General features: G+C 41.5%; 1 protein-coding gene across 1 annotated transcript in view; it reads right to left on the minus strand.

The window, feature by feature from the left end:
• The window catches only part of LOC136830919 (uncharacterized), a 456,633-nt gene that overhangs the window by 126,980 nt on the left and 311,035 nt on the right, over positions 1–18,618 (minus strand). The window contains 1 exon segment of the mRNA XM_067090890.1: positions 14,850–15,007. Coding sequence (XP_066946991.1) covers positions 14,850–15,007 — 158 coding nt within the window.

The raw sequence follows: 18,618 nt of genomic DNA on the forward strand, positions 1-18,618 counted from the left end.
CCCCATGGAAGATCATCCCCCTCCCACAAGACCTGTCTTTATGCCCAGTCTTTACCCTGAAAGCATTCTTAGACAGAACCTCACAAATAACTTCAGGGCCTTTATTTATAAGGGAAGGGGGAGGAACCATTTCTTTGAAAGCCATTAGACAACAGATCCTATATTTCATTAAACATGCAAACCCAGATTCAGTCCCAAAAGTGCATGACATCAGGGCAGTGGCCACCTCCACTAACTATTTTCATTATATGAATTTTGAGGATCTGTCAAAGTACACAGGGTGGAAATCCCCTGTAGTCTTTAAACGCCACTACCTGAAATCACTAGAAGCTCTAAAATTTTCTACAGTGGCGGCAGGGAACATAGTTCCCCCACCAGTATGATTCTTTCTGTACTCAGTCACTCTCCTCCCTCCTACCTGCCTCATTTATTCCCCTTTGGTCATCTCCAGGTCAGGCATGCTTCACACCTTCTCCTGACCATGTCATGAATTTATCCTGTTTATTGTTTACCTCATTTACATATATTGTTTTGTACTGTTTTGTGGAACACAGTTTCCTTGTATTAGTTTTAAGTATGTGTTTAGTACTTAAGTCTGTAATTTTAAGTACTCTTCTCCATTCAGGATCTTGTATTCATGTATAATGATGTTATTTATAAAACTAAGTATATTATGGTGTCATCATTATGTCTTAATGCCATTCTTACTACTAAGTTATTAAAACTCTTGCAGATGTTTAGTTTTATTACTTTCCTCTACAATCTTCTTTTGTTTCAGAATGGTATTTTGATTTCTCTGTTATTATTTCACCGGCTGACACAGGTCGAGAAACCCAGAAAAGGATTTTGACAAAGGAAAAATCTATTTCTGAGGAGAGACCTGTGTCACCCGGTGCCCCCCATATTTCCTCTTTTCCCCTGGTCAAATACCATTCCGGTGTGGGGTGCTAATGTGGAATGTGGGTGACGCCGGCTTGTTTACAGTCCGCGAGTGGTGCGGGTATGTAACGGCACCTCACTCGGTGGGACTTTTGACACTGGGAAGATTTACAGGGCAGAGGCCTGTGATTGTGACAATCTCACCCTTTCTCATACATGACTCCATACCATGAAGCTCGCACCGGGGGTAGTAACTCCGGCTTAGCTTTTAGCTTTTCTCTGGTATATTTAGCAATAGCTTTACCTTGAAATAAGTGCTGAAAGGTTATTTCACCGGGTGACACAGGTCTCTCCCCAGAAATAGATTTTTCCTTTGTAAAAATCCTTTTTATACAAAAAAAAAACATACATGTACCATAAAAATTCTCTCATCTCGGCAAGAGAGTGAGAGAGAGAGAAATTATTACTTTTATTATTTAATGTTATTTAATTTACACATAAAAGCTTGAAAGTTTATAAATTACATAAAAAATCAAACACTTTTGCAGGGCTTCTCAGTATTCACAAACGTTCGCGTGTCTGTGAAAAACTTGTGTATGACAATTAGTTAAGTTCCTATGAAAATTTCGCGTCTGTGAATTCTCGTGCTTTCGAATCGCGTAAGTTCAGGGTATTACTGTACATACAATATTACTGGATACAGTTAAGTAAAGCATAACTTGTTAAAAGATCCATGGAAAAGATGTATTTTCGTTATGTTTGTATTTTATAATAAGATACTATGGGAATATTACATACGCTAGTTTTATATTTAGGTAATGATGTGACCCCTTAAAATTAGCTTTAAAATTAGGTCTTCAAAAGTCATGATATGTGAGTATACAGTATATGGTATTTTGAACTTCTAAGGATACAGTAAGTAAAACAGCATTTGTAATAACATCATCTTTACATAACCAGTATTTCATAAGATACCTATTGCTGCAAATGCTAGCCTACACACAGATGGTTTTGTAATTTAGCAGTCGTCTTATATACTATAGATATGAGATAAATTCAAGAACATTTGTCATAATTTTTTACCTCATTTTATGTGAAGGGCATCTTGGACATGAAAATATACGGTATGCTAAACTTAGAGGGATCAAAAGATGCCTTATGTTTTACAGAACTTGTAGAAGCAGACAATGATCAAGTTTTGGTAGAAGCCTCTGAAGCTAAACAAACACAGTCTTAATCAGAAGTTTAAGAACACTGACAGTGCCTCTTCACTTTGTAGAAAATCCACTGGACCAGCAAATCCTTCTAAGTCTCCTACATCACATCAGCTGCTGAGTGCAGACCTAACCCTACAAAACATACGAGGGTCTTTCTTCAAGTCACCATGAAGCTTTAGCACTTTTAAACTATGCATCAATACATCTGTATTACGGCAAACTGGTATAACACAGTCATAATTCATAAAGAAAGAATTTAAATTTCCAAATTTACAGTATAAAGTCAACCTAATAATTTAAATACATAAAGTGTGAAAGATCAACACTGCAAACTTTGTTATTAAAAAGAAACTTAATATCTAGCCATTAAATCAGAGTGAACAGACAAGAACTTGGATGCCACAAGATCTGATGAATCTTTGTGAGATATACTGAACACTTTACTAGACAAAATTATAGAAAGTAAAGAAGAAAACCAAGGCTTCACTTGTAAAAAAATAAAGCAATACTGAACTTTGACACTTGAAGCAGAGCAAGGCAAAAATAATCCCAATCTTTGCTAGCAAATCTTGACATTGCCCTTACATCAAAACAAGAAAGTTACAAGAAGAACGAGTTTTGCGTAACTAAAGCCTATGATAATCATACACCAAGAATACCGAAAATATAATCTAGCTATAACAAAACTGACTTGAAAACCTAACCGGGAAGCAGGGGATGACAGCATCTGTCAACAAGAAACTTACAACAGACCTCCAAAGCCTAGTGAAACAACATATACTACTGTACAATATTTGACAGCATATAAGGCCTCTTTTAGAAAAAAAAAGCTCGAAATACTGCAACGAAGGAAACTTCTTTTCAAGCAACCTCACCTGTTTTTACATCTGTAATGTAACAAAGAAAGAAATAAAATTCATTTTAATTGTTTTAATTACTAGAACTGTGGGTTTTCATTCGCCCTTCACAACTCTCTCTCCTTAATTCCCAAAATGGTTAAACCTTTAATCCTTCTCTCTGTTCAGAATGACTGCCTAAGGCCTTGTTTTCAGGTGACCTTCGAAGATGCCTTCCTTGATGGCGTCAGCCAACGGGTAAGGGAGGAGCCAATAAAGAGAAAGTTGGCGCTGCACCGCCTGGGCCATGGTAACCTCTCCACAAGGTCTGACTGTATGCCATGTACTCACTACAGATAAACGAAGCGAAGTTTGACCTTTGCCCCATCTGTCTGGATGCCCAGGCATAACCCCCGAGGTTAGAAATAGACAATGCAACAGCAGTCGAGAGAGAGAAGCACTCAGAACTCCACTGAGGACAGATGTCCTTACCTTTGCCTGTCCCTTGTACCCTCCACATGTTCAACCCCGAGGTTCGAACCAGTATACTTTTGTTGTGGCATCCCCGTAATTCCCTCCTCCTGCGTTGGCGCCCTACTGAACGAGGACTTCATCATCTTGACAAAGGTAATGTACTGGGAATAAGGTTTCTTAGTCAGTCACGATCGTGTTATCTCTCTGTCTGATTTATTTTCTATTTCCATTGTGCGGTCACCTTCAGTAATTTGTGTTGGAACATCAAGTGTTAACGTAATTAGGCATTTTGTGTTGAACTGAGTTATTTGGCACCATTTGCGCAGTTCCTCAGTTCCCTTTGAGCGTCTTATTATTCATGCAATTAACTGTCTTGCATATCTTGCAGATCAGCCCTGGCTGTGGAACCACTCAGCTTTATCCCATGTGCAGTGGCCTTATGCCACCCCTTCTACCCCTCTGTGATGTTTCCCATTATGAAGACATCATCGGCGTAGAATACTCCTCCTGTGCAGGAATCATTCATTTAGCAGGCCCTTATTATTACCTGCCCAGTAATTCATCATCCTTCTGATCCGTGTTTATTATGTAAAAATATAATTAATTAAGAGAACCCTTGAGTTTACATAATCTTCCCTCAAATTAAGAAGGCCCTAAGCCACAGTATTTCCCTTGATTTATTTGTCTACGGAGTTGCCTTAATCAGTCTAATTAGTCAGATGTTTAAAGAAATCCAGTAGATTTCTTGATAATATAAAGAATTCCCAGTGTTTATCCGTTGCCGCCCAGAATCCCCTAAGTATCAAAGGTATATTCGTAGCAATACACATTAGAGTAAATTTGGAGTAAACTAGTATTTACCTCAGACACAGTAGACTGCCAGTTCTTGTACAAAACAAAACTCCATGGCACCTCAATATTACTGGTATTTACTTAAATATTATTCTTATTACTACCATATTATGACCACAGTAAAATCCCCCCCTCAACTGGTAGCCTTGGATCAAAGGTTGCCAGTTACTTGATTTTGCCCTCTGCATAAGAGAAATTCTTCTAAAATGCCAAGTGTACAGTATCCTGAACTGTCTGTCATTTCATTACTCATTATCAATATTCAATACCTGCTTTTCTGTTTTATTATTAAATAACTCCTAACACATTCAACTGAACATTATCCAGTGTTCATCTTACTCTGATGGTGGTGTGATGAGTGCTGAAACTACTCACAGTAATGCATTTGCTGTGTGCTCGCTCGTTCTCTCTCTCTCTGAAATCTTTTTTACTCATATAAAATTTGGCATTTGTCAAAACAAATTTTTTTCTTTTTAAATAACCTTAGAGAGAGAGAAGAGAGAGAGAGAGAGAGAGAGAGAGAGAGAGAGAGAGAGAGAGAGAGAGCATCCAGTAAGTGTGTGTAACTTTCCTTATTGTGGTGCATTTGCATACATATGCACATGCACAGACTGAAAAATTTATGTGACACTACATCATTGTGTCAAGTACTGTACTGCACTGGATAATTGCCAATACACATACTTCACCAGAGAGAGAGAGAGGGATGGAGCACAGTATGTGCATACTGCAGTTTACTTTGTATACATACAGGCTAGCCTACACTAAGCTAACAAACTGACTTGACATATCAAAAGTACAATTGTGTACTACATGATTTCATTGAATTAATCTTACTGAAATTCTTAAATGATGCACAAACTTTTAAATAATTTCTTATATCTAACTTACAATTTCCTTTTTTTTATTGGTTTGCAAATTTAAGAAATCAAATTCATTGTCACTATTAGGGTTATCCATCAGAGGTGGGGCTGAGTTTTATAAAATGTTTTCTGAGTCCAGCCCCGTGTCAGCCGGTGAAATTCCATTCATGCACGAATTTCTAGGTATAAAATGCTAGATATACCAGAGAAAAAAGAGCTTTCAGGAATGCTGGGGTTACTACCCCAGATTGAGCGTCTTCTCCAAGGAAGGCGTCGGTATAACCAAGGGTGAGTGAAAGGATCACTACCACGGAGTCACACTCGAAAGATATCCCCATGTTAAAACCCCAGAAGAGAGCGGTGAGCCGTTACAGCTCCCACACACCAACACCCCGCCAGGCCGCGCGACACCAGCGCCACCTACCTCATTCCATTTTCTAGCACGTGACTTGCTGCTGCTCATTTTTGTGCTTGTGCCCTTATTTGGATTATTCTTCTAATTCACCATGTCTTCGAGCAACTTTACCATCTCCAAGTTAAGTACCATCTTATTGTGGGGTTTTTTTCGATAATTTTGGCTGTATTTGTCACTTTTTTCACAATTATGAGAACTTTGTTATGACGCCTTGGCCCCCTACCAGCCATGTCGACCATGAGCGACCCCATCAGTTTTTCTGTCGGGGTTGTCTCCTTTGTCGTTATATGTTATTATCTGCCCCCAGTTCTCCTCCTGGCGGGTTTCCTGCGGTGGCACCCTTTTGAGTCTTAATAAATTCGATAGACCTTTACGAGTCCCTATTAGGTTCCCGTTGTGCCCCGCCTAGGTTCCCCCCCAGGCTGAGTTCCTAGTTGGTATTACTTTATTTTAGTCTAATATTAAGACTATGTTTTATTTTTCTTGGCGTTGGTGCTCTGTTATATATATAATTTATTTGGTTACCTCCTCGAGGTAGCGGCAGCCTCAGATCTAACCGCTTCCCCGAGGTAGGCTACGCACCCCGCATGAGCACATTATTCTTAGAATTCTATGTTTTTGTGTGATGGTTTATTATGTGTGTGGGTCTTTCCCTTGCCTATCACATTAGGCTCGTATTGCTTCCTTTCCTCTCGCCCTTTTAGGTTAGGCGTGGAGTATCCATCGGGTTGAGGGAGTTTTGGTTGCTGTTTCCTCCGTGGTCTTTTTGGGGGTGGCAGAGTGAGCCCCTTCGTTCTCCCCCTTCTTTTCGAAGGAGTAGAGTTCATTGGGTGTGTCTCCTCTAGGCTAGTCGCCTTTTTGCCCCCCCTCTTTTCGGTCCCGGTTGGCTCTCGGCACAAAATTTCTCTCCCTGTTTTCCTTCCTCCACCCTTCCCGCACTCCTTCCGTTACCTAGGCTAGGCCTAGGTTCGAATTTTATTAGGCTTCGCCTAGTCAGGAGTTGGGCGTTGAGTCTTGGTCGCATCCCTCCCTAGGAGTAGGCCACCCTACCAAGTTTTATTATTTTCTTGGCGCGGTGTGTGTTTGCAGTTGAGCGGGTGAATCATTTTCCCTTGTCTCCTGTTTTCCTCTCGTAGCCTACTCCTCTTCCCTACCCCTACCCCCCCCTCCCCGCACCAGCTCTTGCTCTACTCGTGTGGGTGGCGCTAGATGGCGTTTTCTCCGAGTTGGGGACTCCCCTGGTGGAGAGGGATTCGCCCCTCCCAGACAAGTCCCAAGCAGCGCTGTGTTTGTGTTGGTGGTTCGTTTACTCGCTCCGACTCGGCGGGTTGAACATTCTCTCCCACATTTTCATTCCTCTCCATCGGGTTTCTTGGTTGGGTTGTTGACACTTGCTCCGGCTTATGTTATATACTTGGCCTATCATGACGAGCATCTCACCCACCTTGTTTCACTGGCGGGGAGGTCCGAGAGAAGGGGAGTGTATGAGATAGACGGATCCCTCCGGTCTCCGGAGGGATTTCTCATTTTACCATCACTTGTTTATTCTATTAATTGTTTTTATATTTATATATTATCTAACGGAGTGAGTATCTCACTCCGTCACTACATTATTTCATATGTTATTGAGTCGGTACTTACGCCGGGGTTCCACCGTCGTTTTGCTGGCAGCCCTTGTGGTGAGTACCTGTTGTCTCAACCTTTCATTCCGCCGGAGTATTCCGGGGACTGGAAGTAATTTACCTTCCACTCTCTTTAATTTGGAGCTCGTTGGCCTAGTTCTTAACGAGGGTTTCCTATCCACCGGAGCATTCGGTTGTAGCTGAAATTCCCTGGCTTGCCAGCTTTAGGTTACTTAGAGTGGTAGGTTCATGTACTTTTTACACTTACAGACTGTTCGCTGAGGAGCCGGGTGCACCGCTTCATTGCAGCAACCATACGGACACGTGGTGTGCGGACCCACGCTGATTGTGCGGTCCGGTTAGACGACCTGGTAGTCTGGCACCCGATGGCTGTGAGGTTTGCTTCGCTTTGTGTCGCGAGCATCCAGGACGAGTCGGTAAGATATAGTTTTTTCCACATTCATGCTCCTCATATCGAAATAGTGTTTATATGGTTCTCGAACCATCCTTTTTTCAACCTAATTGTCTGTTCTCTTACAGGCGGACGAGTCCTCCAAGAAAACTTCTTTGGAATCTCTCCGGCGCTTGGGTGGCTGGGTTGGGAGGAACGTTCCGTCCAGGAAGCCCTATGTCCTCGGCGCCAAGTTGAGGGACCTGCTCTACCCGGTGCACGGGTGGCGGCCGCAGTGCCGGAAGAACTTGCCACCCCATCAAACAGCAGATCCGGGATGCGACCCAGCCACCCCAAGTGGACATCCCATACGCGGAGGTTTCAGAGGACGTCGCCGCGTTAGACTTGGACCTGGAGCCTATGAACACAGAACAGGACCAGGTGGTAAGTAGCGAGGTAAGTGAGGTTGCAGGGGGGGGCCCCTTTTGACTCCCCAGCTTCATCTATATCTTCATTTGCAGGTTTTGTGAAGTCTTCCTCCTTGGGTGACAGAGCTCCATCAGCTGTCCCCAAGTTGAAGTTGAAGACTTCATGGAAGGCGAAGGGCTTTAAGTCCTCGTCTTCCAGGAAAGCCTTGCCTTTCCCCCCGTCGAAGGCTAAGATCTCAGCACCGGTAGCCTCCGGGAGCAAGTCTGGTTCCTCCGGCAAAGGCGCGAGTAAGAGGGCATCAAAACCAAGCCCTCCTCGCCAGCCTGCCTTTGATCCGAGTCTTTTGCTAACCAGTTTTTCGAGAGGTTCTCGGCGGAGGTCGAGTCCAAATTCACACAAATCTCTGAGAAACTGACCAGTCATGACAATATACTGTACTGGCGGGGATAGCTCGCCCAGGCAGAGCCGAACCCCAGTATGTCATTCCAGACACGGCGGATCTCCCTCCCTTTGACGTCGGGAACCCTTGGCGTTTCGCCCTCCGGGCTATCTAACACGAGGGCACCTTAACGGTTGAAGGTCTTGGCACGAGGCGGTTGGAAGAACTTGAGTTCTTTCCCGCCGATCTCTTGCCCCCTTACCCAGGCTTCGTTAGGCTGACGGAGGAAGCCTGGGTATTGCTCAGACAAGGTTCCTAGGAGACAGTGATCTTCCCTAGAGACCAAGCTCAGTCGGCTCTCCTGCGCACTCTGACGGAGTGGCAGGCTGATAACACTAAACTGACGCCTTTCAAGGGCAACTTTACTATGTTCGCCCTGGGTGACAGGTTGCCGACTCCTTGCTTGAACAAAGTCGCTCTGGCTACGGCCCGAGCGTGCTTTGATGGCAACCCCTTGCCACAGCTGAAAGAGACAGACTCCACATCCCTGGTATTCCCAGGGGGTGATGAGTTCTGGGTTGACGCGCCGGCCACCTTTACTGTGGGAAAGGTGCACGCTTTTTGTGCTTCCAACGCAATTCAGCGAGCAGCTTCCTAAGCTACCGGAAGCCCTGCTGAAGGCGGAGTCTGAGGCCCGGACTAAGCTGGCCCGGTCATTGAACTCCGTCTGCCTCACTGAAGCCACTGCCGTCTCCTGTGCAGACGAGCCTTTCTTCCAGGTCTTGGCTAAATCCCTACTGGCAGGATTTCAGTCTGACCTGTTTGATTTCATGATGGCCAGGCTCGAATGCAGGAAATTCATCTTCGCTGATGCCACCATTCGTCACGAGCCTAACAAGCACGTGAAGAGTTCGATCTGGGGACCTAACCTCTTTCCTGAAGAAGAGGTTACCAATGTACTTAGGGAGGCTACAAGGGCCAACCAGAGTCTGCGCTCTCGCTGGGGCATCCCAGCCTACAAGCGGAAGACCACAGAATCTGGCGGTCCCCAGACGAGAGGAGGCAAACGGTTCAGGAGGCACAAGAGACCCCATCATCAGGCGGTAGTCCAAGCCGTCCCGGTCTCGGCAGTGGCACAGCCCTCCACCTCGAAGGCCCATCCCCACCAATATGTGCTGGTTCAACCAGCCCATTCCCTTGCCGCACCTCTTATGTATGTTGCTTCACCAGCATACAACCCAACCTATGAGGGCATTGGATTCTTTCACGGCCTTAATAGGAGCGCAAGGGGGGGAAGAGGTCGGGCCCCTTACAGAGGAAAGTCCAACACCACTCCAAGAGGTAAGCCTGGACGTGGTAGAGGGAACAAACCCGCTCCCTCCCACTGAGAACAAACAGGTAGGTGGTCGCCTGTATTGGTTCAGGGACCAATGGACCTTCAGCCCTTGGGCACACAGCATTGTGTCCAAGGGTCTAGGATGGAGCTGGATCAAAGACCCTCCTCCTCTGATCAGGTTTTACCAGCCACCCTCAAGAGTCCTACAGGACTACGTGGCAGAATTGCTCAACAAGCGAGCAATAAAGAAAGTAAGGCACCTAAAGTTTCAAGGCAGGTTATTCACTGTTCCCAAAAAAGACTCCGATCAGCAAAGAGTGATCCTGGATCTGTCGCGTCTAAATCTCTACATAAAATGCGACAAATTTCGCATGCTTACGGTAGCTCAGGTGCGGACTCTACTTCGGCGTGGAGCCGTCACCACCTCTATCGATCTTTCAGGCGCTTACTATCACGTCCCGGTTGCGCCGGAGCTTCTCTCCGTTCCTGGGTTTCAGACTCGGGAATCAAGCCTACTCCTTCAGGGTCATGCCTTTCGGTCTAAACATTGCACCCAGGATATTTACCAAGCTGGCGGACACGGTAGTTCAACAACTCCGGTCCCGAGGATATCCCTAGCAGCATACCTGACGATTGGATAATTTGGGCTCCAACAGTTCTAGAATGTCGGAAGGTCATGGACCGGTCATCAACTTCCTGGAGTCGTTAGGTTTTCAGCTGAACAGAGAGAAGTCCCGCCAGACTCCGGAGTCCCGGTTTCAGTGGCTGGGTCTCCAGTGGGATCTGTCCTCTTACACGTTATCCCTCCCGCCTCCCAAGCGGAAGGAGATAGCGTACCTTACCAGGAAATTTCTGAAAAACAAATCAGCATCCCGCCGGACCCAAGAAAGAATCCTTGGGTCTCTTCAATTTGCCTCAGTGACGGACCTGCTCTTAAAAGCAAAATTAAAAGACATAAACAGAGTGTGGCGGAGTCGAGCCAGTGTCAAGCTCAGAGACAAGGTCTCCTCTATCCCCCGAATTTTAAAGGCGAGACTGCGGCCTTGGTCCACAGTCGGTGGCCTGTCCAAGACAGTTCCACTTCAGTTTCCCCCTCCGGCGCTAGTAGTTCACACGGACGCTTCTTTAAGCGGCTGGGGAGGATATTCACCAAAACAAAAAGTACAAGGGACATGGTCCACAATGTTTCAGCAGTTCCATATAAACACCCTGGAAGCTATGGCGGTTTTTCTAACCTTAAAGAAAATCCGCCCCCCCAGCCGGATTCATATCAGGCTGGTATTGGACAGCGCAGTGGTAGTTCATTGCATCAACAGGGGTGGCTCCAAATCAGGTCGAGTGAACCAGGTTATGGTTGCTATTTTCTCCCTGGCGAACAAGCACAACTGGCATCTGTCAGCCACCCACTTTGCGGGGGTATGGAACGTGGTGGCGGATTCCCTGTCCAGAACTACTCCGTTGGAGACGGAGTGGTCTCTGGACGGGAAATCATTCAATTGGATTTGCCGCCAGGTTCCGGGTCTCCAAGTGGATCTGTTCGCGACGGAGAGCAACTTCAAGCTTCCCTGTTATGTGGCTCCAACCTGGACCCCAGGCGTTGCGCCACGGACGCAATGACGATAGATTGGAACAATTGGGAGAAGATTTATCTGTTTCCCCAATAAACTTGCTGCTGAAAGTATTACACAAACTCAGGACATTCAAAGGTCAACCAGCCCTGGTAGCCCCTATTGGCGAAGAGCAATTGGTTCCCTCTTCTTCAGGAACTGGGGTTGCGGGTCTTGGATTCCCAAGCCCAAACTGACCCAGACAGTACAAACCAAGACTGTGTCAGCTTCCTCAAGAATTCAGAATGCCCTAGTTTTATGGACTTTATAAAGTTCGCAGCCCAAAAGGGAGCAAACACTGACCCGTTAACACTCTGTTTTTAGAATCAGACAAGAGAGATTCTACTCTTAGGCAATATGACTCAGCAGTCAAAAAATTGGCCTCCTTTCTGAAGGCATCTGAAGCCCAAACCACGACGACTAACCTAGCAGTTACCTTCTTTAGATCATTGTTTGAGAAAGGCCTTGCCCGGCCACTATTACCACAGCCAAGTCAGCCCTGAAGAAGGTATTCTTATATGGCTTTAAAATTGACCTTACAGATTCCTACTTTTCATCTATTCCTAGAGCATGTGCTCGTCTGAGACCCGTATCACGCCCACAGTCTGTTACGTGGTTCCTCAATGATGTTCTTAAGTTAGCATCTGAGATTGACAACTACCAATGCTCTTATTTGGATCTGTTAAGGAAAACTTTATTTCTGATTAGCTTGGCTTCAGGTGCCAGAATCTCAGAGCTATCGGCTCTCGCTAGAGGTGATGATTTTGTTAACTTCCTCCCGTCCGGAGAAGTCCTCCTTTCCCTGATCCTAGATTTTTAGCTAAAAATGAAGACCCTCAAGACAGGTGGTCTCCTTGGAAGGTGGTGCCCCTTCCACAAGACCAGTCTTTATGCCCAGTTTATACCTAAAGTCTTACCTTTTAAGAACTCCACAGTGTAAGTCGGGTCCTCTTTTATCAGGGAGAAAGGTGGTACTCTATCGTTAAATGCAATAAGGCAACAAATTTTGTATTTCATTAAACAAGCTAACCCGGATTCAGTTCTAAGGTTCATGATATTCGAGCAGTTGCTACTTCTATTAATTACTTTCATAATATGGATTTCTCAGAACTCTCCAAATATACGGGTTGGAAATCACCTCTAGTATTTAAACGCCACTATTTAAAATCACTCGAAGCCCTGAAGTTTTCTACAATAGCTGTGGGAAGTGTCATTTCCCCACCTTAATTAGTCATCATCCTTTATCCTTCCCCTAACCCCCCCGCCTGCCTGCCTCATTTACTTCTCTGCTTGCCCTCCTGGTTGATCATGCCTCACTGCCTTGCTCCTCATATTGATATTATTATTGTCTCTGTTGATTGGAAACTGTAATTTGACATGCTGTGATTATGGATTATCTTTGGGGTACTGGGCGGTTTTTATTTTGCTCCATGTACCCCATTTATATATATATATATATATATATATTTTTCCCCATGTTGTATTGTCTCTTGCATGTGTAGCTATAAGGTTATATTTACTCTTTAGTCTAAGTATTTTCTGAATGAACATTATACCTTTGTAGTCTTAAGTATTTTTGGGTTTTTTCCCTGCCACACTGTTGGCTTTGTCAACATCTACCGTAATATTAAGATTTTTTACTGTACTTTTTCGATTTAATATTCAATTTTTCATGTGAGAGATATCCTTATTAAAACCATTTTCATAACTTGTGTTTTTTCTTCAGGTTACCTTGTTTCTTCGTAGTTAGCAGTCTTGGCATGATTCTCTATCACTATTTCACCGGCTGACACGGGGCTGGACTCAGAAAAGGGATTTTGACAAAGGACAAATCTATTTCTGAGGAAGGCCCCATGTCACCCGGTGACCCTCCCTGAAGTACCTTCTGCTCCCCCCCTACTTGCACATGCCAAGCCTGGGGGTGGTGCTAGCCTGGAATGAGGTAGGTGGCGCTGGTGTCGCCGGCCTGGCGGGCGTCGGTGTGTGGGAGCTGTAACGGCTCACCGCTCTCTTCTGGGGGTTTTAACATGGGGATATCTTTCGAGTGTGACTCCGTGGTAGTGATCCTTTCACTCACCCTTGGTTATACCGACGTCTTCCTTGGAGAAGACGCTCGATCTGGGGGTAGTAACCCCAGCATTCCTGAAAGCTCTTTTTTCTCTGGTATATCTAGCATTTTATACCTAGAAATTCGTGCATGAATGGAATTTCAACGGGTGACACGGGGCCTTCCTCAGAAATAGATTTTTCCTTTGTCAAAATCCCTTTTCTACTATACCTAAGCTGCTTCTGTTTTCTCTTGTAAATTACAGCAGATTTTATTATTATAAAGATTATTCCTACTGCCCTAGTTGCATGCTTTGTCCAAGTTTTTCCTGTCATACTTAACCTATGTATTTTAATAACATAAAATACTTCCATGAAAACAAAATTTTTTCTTAACATTCCCTTGCAAAATTATGGAAGTCTTGTATCACATCAAATATAGTAGGCATAAGAAAAGCACAGTACTAACTAGAGATAAAATTATGATTGTTTAGGCAGCAATGAACAATTAAAATAAAAAGTCTGGGAAAATGAGACTGTGTGCATTTATGAGCAGAGAGCAACCATTTATATCACCAGGAGCATGCAGGAACCCAGAACACTCAAGACAGGTGGAAAGGAGAGTTATTCTTCTATATAGTGTCCAAAAATAGATGCTGACCTTATACAAAGTAACCATAAAGCAACAAATCAGTATGTGGGACAGTATTCTTCAGTGTCTAATTACAGCTTATATTTTTATTTTTAAAATCAGGGCAAAGGAGTACTGATTATGAGAATTCTAATTTTCAATTCAAATTTTATTAGGTATTTCATTTTTAATAATCACTATGTAGAAATAGTAATTGGCTGTCAGTTAATCTGATTAGCAGCATGATCTTAGTTCTATTAAGAAGATCCAGATTCAACAGCTACTAACTTCTTAATACCATAAATCTGAATTACAGTATTAAAAAGTTCTGAGTTCTTGAAATATTTATCATATGATCTAAAACAACAATGGAGATTTAGAGTTCTTGAAATACTCATAATATGATAATTCTGGGATGCAAGTATATTTCAATACCCTCAAATGTACTATAGTATCTGTAACTATAAATAACCATTAGTTTAATGTCCAAGATGCTAAATTTTTTTTTTCCGTTCCATGTGAATAGTTACAACTAATGCAATTTACTGTATAGTATTATCTATTTTAATTACATGGACAGGTCTGCACTGCATATAAAAGTATAACAAATTATAAAGTTCCAGAGATATGATATTAAGAGGCTGGAAAATAAACAGCAATCCCAAAGACTGAGACAGTTTGGGCATATGATGACAACAGAGAGGGACAATAATCAGCAAAGTACCAGATATACTAGAAAGCTAAAGGCAAGATCAAAAATCCAAAATATAATGAAGAAAGACCACAGATAGAGACTTGTAAATAGAATATTTGGTGTAGAAATATTAAGTGCTGATGATCATGTGTAATCAAAAACTACTTTACATACTTACTGCTTTGTACAAAACATCTGGGACAACTTTTACACTGCTTACAATATCATAAGGAACAACTAGATACAGGAGATGCAAGTAACAATTCACAGCAAGATTTTCCCGGGCTGTGATGAGATCACCATACAAACAACTTGCCAAATCAAGATCTATGTTTCCTGTAAATACAAAAACCAATCATTAATTCAATGTAACAGTTAATATATCAAAGACTTTCAAACAAAGTTCAATCAAAAGTTCAAGCTTTCTAGCAAGTGTTTTGAGCAAAATTTGTTATCCTTATTATCCAAATACAGTATTGTACAAGTATTTTAACCAAAGCAGCAGGTTGAATTTCTAGGCTCTTGCAGGGCTTGACAGCTAGAACTGTATAGACGAAGTTAAGGGAATGGATAAAAATTAAAGGACAGAAATTAAAACCAGACAAAGCCAAAGGCATGCTGCAATGAACCATTTGATGTGACTATCAAGTGCTATACATTCAGGGCTGATGATGTAAATGTACAAAATCAGTTCAGAAAAACAGACTATGCTATTCAAAGTAAATGTATCAAAGCAAATGTAAGTAGAAAAGAAAGAAAAATTCTGCAGACTCCAAGTAAATCTATCATGTTGCTAAGCTAATTAATAATTCTGTGAATGGTAAAACAGATTTATTTTACATGAATTTCTTTCCAAATTCTTCCACTAAATACCATTTACCATAAGTAAATGCTATGCTGTTAGAGTGATTAGTGTCAAGACATGTGATGGTATCATGATGCTTTTATATTATTAGTATTATTATAAATGAGTTTAGAAAAACTGAGTTACATCCCTATGATTTCAAAGGGCTAACCCTGCAAAATTTATTCCTAATCAGGAATAAAAGTTGGAAAAAAGGCAGAATTAAAGTTGCTGAACACTTAAGTAGGAAGAAACTGAAGGGAGAGGATGAAAAGTGAAGAGGTAATGTATTTTGGGTCAAAGAACCTTTACTATCATCTGCTTTTTATGTGTTTTTACCATAAATATGGTAACCATACTGGAAGGGTAATTTGCATGCATCCAATTCTCAAAACCTAATGGCATTCCACCATGGTTCCTGTTTTTTCTGTCCTTTTGTACTATCTTATCTAATACATGTATGAGGCTAACAAGTTTTGTATAAATGTGTGTGGTGAGAAACAGGAAGACCAGTACATACTCTTAAAAATCTTAACCCACAACCTGGTTTCAAGTTCAGGCTGAATGTTTCTTAAAAGCTTTCAGAGCTCCAACCCTTTCCACCTGTAACCTTGTATACCCTTTGCTGTTCTTGTACCCTTAAACTTTATCTAAATGATTGATTTTTGCTTTCCATATTGTCTTTTTACACTTTTCTTGTATTAGTTTAGACTACAGTAATCCCAGTAATCCTTCAATTATCCTAATTAATATAGCCAAGGGCCTGTTGGATGATGGGTGAAATCCAGACAAGGGTGAGTAAGAGAAGCTAGGGGTGTTCAAGGGCAACTTTATACCCCTCCTCACCTAACCTCGTCAATATCACATAAATGTAGACTCAAAATGCTTATAAACAACAACAATCACCCTTTAAATTGAAAACTTTATGTATAAGACAATTATCTACCTCTTTTCCCCATACTGCAACAAAATAAACTGCATTAATATACTTTGAAAGTTAAAATGTAATCCCTTCTTTTTCTCTCCCCCATAAATGACACAATTTAGTAGGTAAGTAGTCTACCTGTGTTTTACCCACAGCCTACCATGGTTTTACGACCATTACAATATTTTTATCAGTTGTTACCATATTGTATTACCATATACGAGATAAAAAATGTGTGTGTTAACTACTGACTGAGGCTAGGTGTCACTCACAGCATCCATTTGCATAAGTCAAATACATTATTACAGCTGTATTTAAGATAAAGGTAATGGTAATGAAACTGATATTTTAATTAATGAATCCATTACTGTAGTTTTATCATGTTATATTATCATTGTGATATGTATAAAAAAAACAATCATCCACCACTTGCACTGGCATAATGCACACACTCTCAGAATCAGCTGATTGAGCCTACTTGTGAGAGAATAATTTTTTAATAGCTAAAAGAAACGATGTATTATTGGAATTACTATTTTAATTTTGTACATAAATGTAACAGGTATACAAAGGTTAGTAAACTAACATGTATGTATATATATATATATATATATATATATATATATATATATATAATATATATATATATATATATATATATATATATATATATATATATATATATATATATATATATATATATATATATATCAGGCATATAAGGAGATAGGGGCCAATATGCCATTTTTTAAAAAATACAAAAGGCCATAGAAAAGGAGAAACAAAGGGTTAAAGTTAAAAGTTTGTAGCAGGAAAACCATTAAAGATATTAAGATGAAACTTGTGGCAAGTTACAGATGATGATGTTGGAATTTTTACAGACCCCCAAAATTTGTTTGGGAATGGTTGCGTGCACGCATCAAAGCAGACAATAAAATAAAATAATTAAATCATTAATATTTTTTGGGTTGCAAATGACAAGATTTTTTGCTATAAAATCATTTCACCATAACCCCTCACATCCCTCAGAACACACTATTGCATTATTATTTTTTGCGCCTCTTGCCAAAAAAACACTTAAAATAGTACAATAAAAAGAATATTTTTCTAAGTTGTAATTTAGAAATAAAGACTTTTTGGTAGATAGTAGTTCCATTCCAACCCCACTACCCCCAAAGTCCTAAAATTGTATTCGAGTTTTGCAAGCGCGTGTCAAAACATATGCACAACAGCAAAGTGGAAGGAATTTACGAGAAAAAAAAGATAATATAAATAAAGGCATTTTTTTTTGTTATGTTGTTTCATTTTAATCCCTCAACCTTCAGAAGTCCCTAATATGTATTGCAGGTGCACAAGCCCTCGTAAAATCATATGCAAAATAGTTTATCTTTTACCGAGTCGAGTCGCATAAATCCCTTTCTAATTAACCGCGCGAGCCAATTTTGGCCATAATCTTTCAGATGAAAAAAAACATTGGTTTTCAACCTAGAATAGCCCTTATAATGGTGCAGGGGCTTATAAGTCATACCATTGGAAAGAGCATGACTAGAGCAACGTTTTATGTTTTTTATTTTTCTGGCATATATGCCGCTTTCTCCCTTAGACGGCTGATATATATATATATATATATATATATATATATATATATATATATATATATATATATATATATATATATATATATATATATATATATATATATATATATAGTTAAAGATTTACATTCCTTCCTCATTAGGTAACTAGGAAATAATTTATTCAAGGAATAATTTCACCTTTCATTTGACTGTTGGACCAAGAAAACATGGTGGGTAAGGTAGACCAAGCGTATTTTGAACTAAGAAGGACAGTTAGCACCTTGTTTTGAACTCGTGTGGGGAAAGCCCTACCTCAGCTGACCTGGGGTAATACAGTAGCAACCCCCCTTCACCCCCAACAAGCGATATGTACTGCAGGAGCGGCGAGCCCATAAGGGATGGGAGGCAAATCCAGGCTGTGAGATAGATAGGAATTTAACCTCTAAGTACTTAACCATAAGACCCAATTTTCTCCACTTTTGCTGGCTGTATGACTTTTTGCAGATTGACCTAGGCCTACTACATAAACCCCCCCCATCTTTAACCCTCCTACTACAAGAACACACCTAGATTTGCCCCCCTCTGTGGGGTAGTGTTTGCA

This window comes from Macrobrachium rosenbergii, chromosome 47, assembly GCF_040412425.1.
Source record: "Macrobrachium rosenbergii isolate ZJJX-2024 chromosome 47, ASM4041242v1, whole genome shotgun sequence".
NCBI lineage: Eukaryota > Metazoa > Arthropoda > Malacostraca > Decapoda > Palaemonidae > Macrobrachium > Macrobrachium rosenbergii.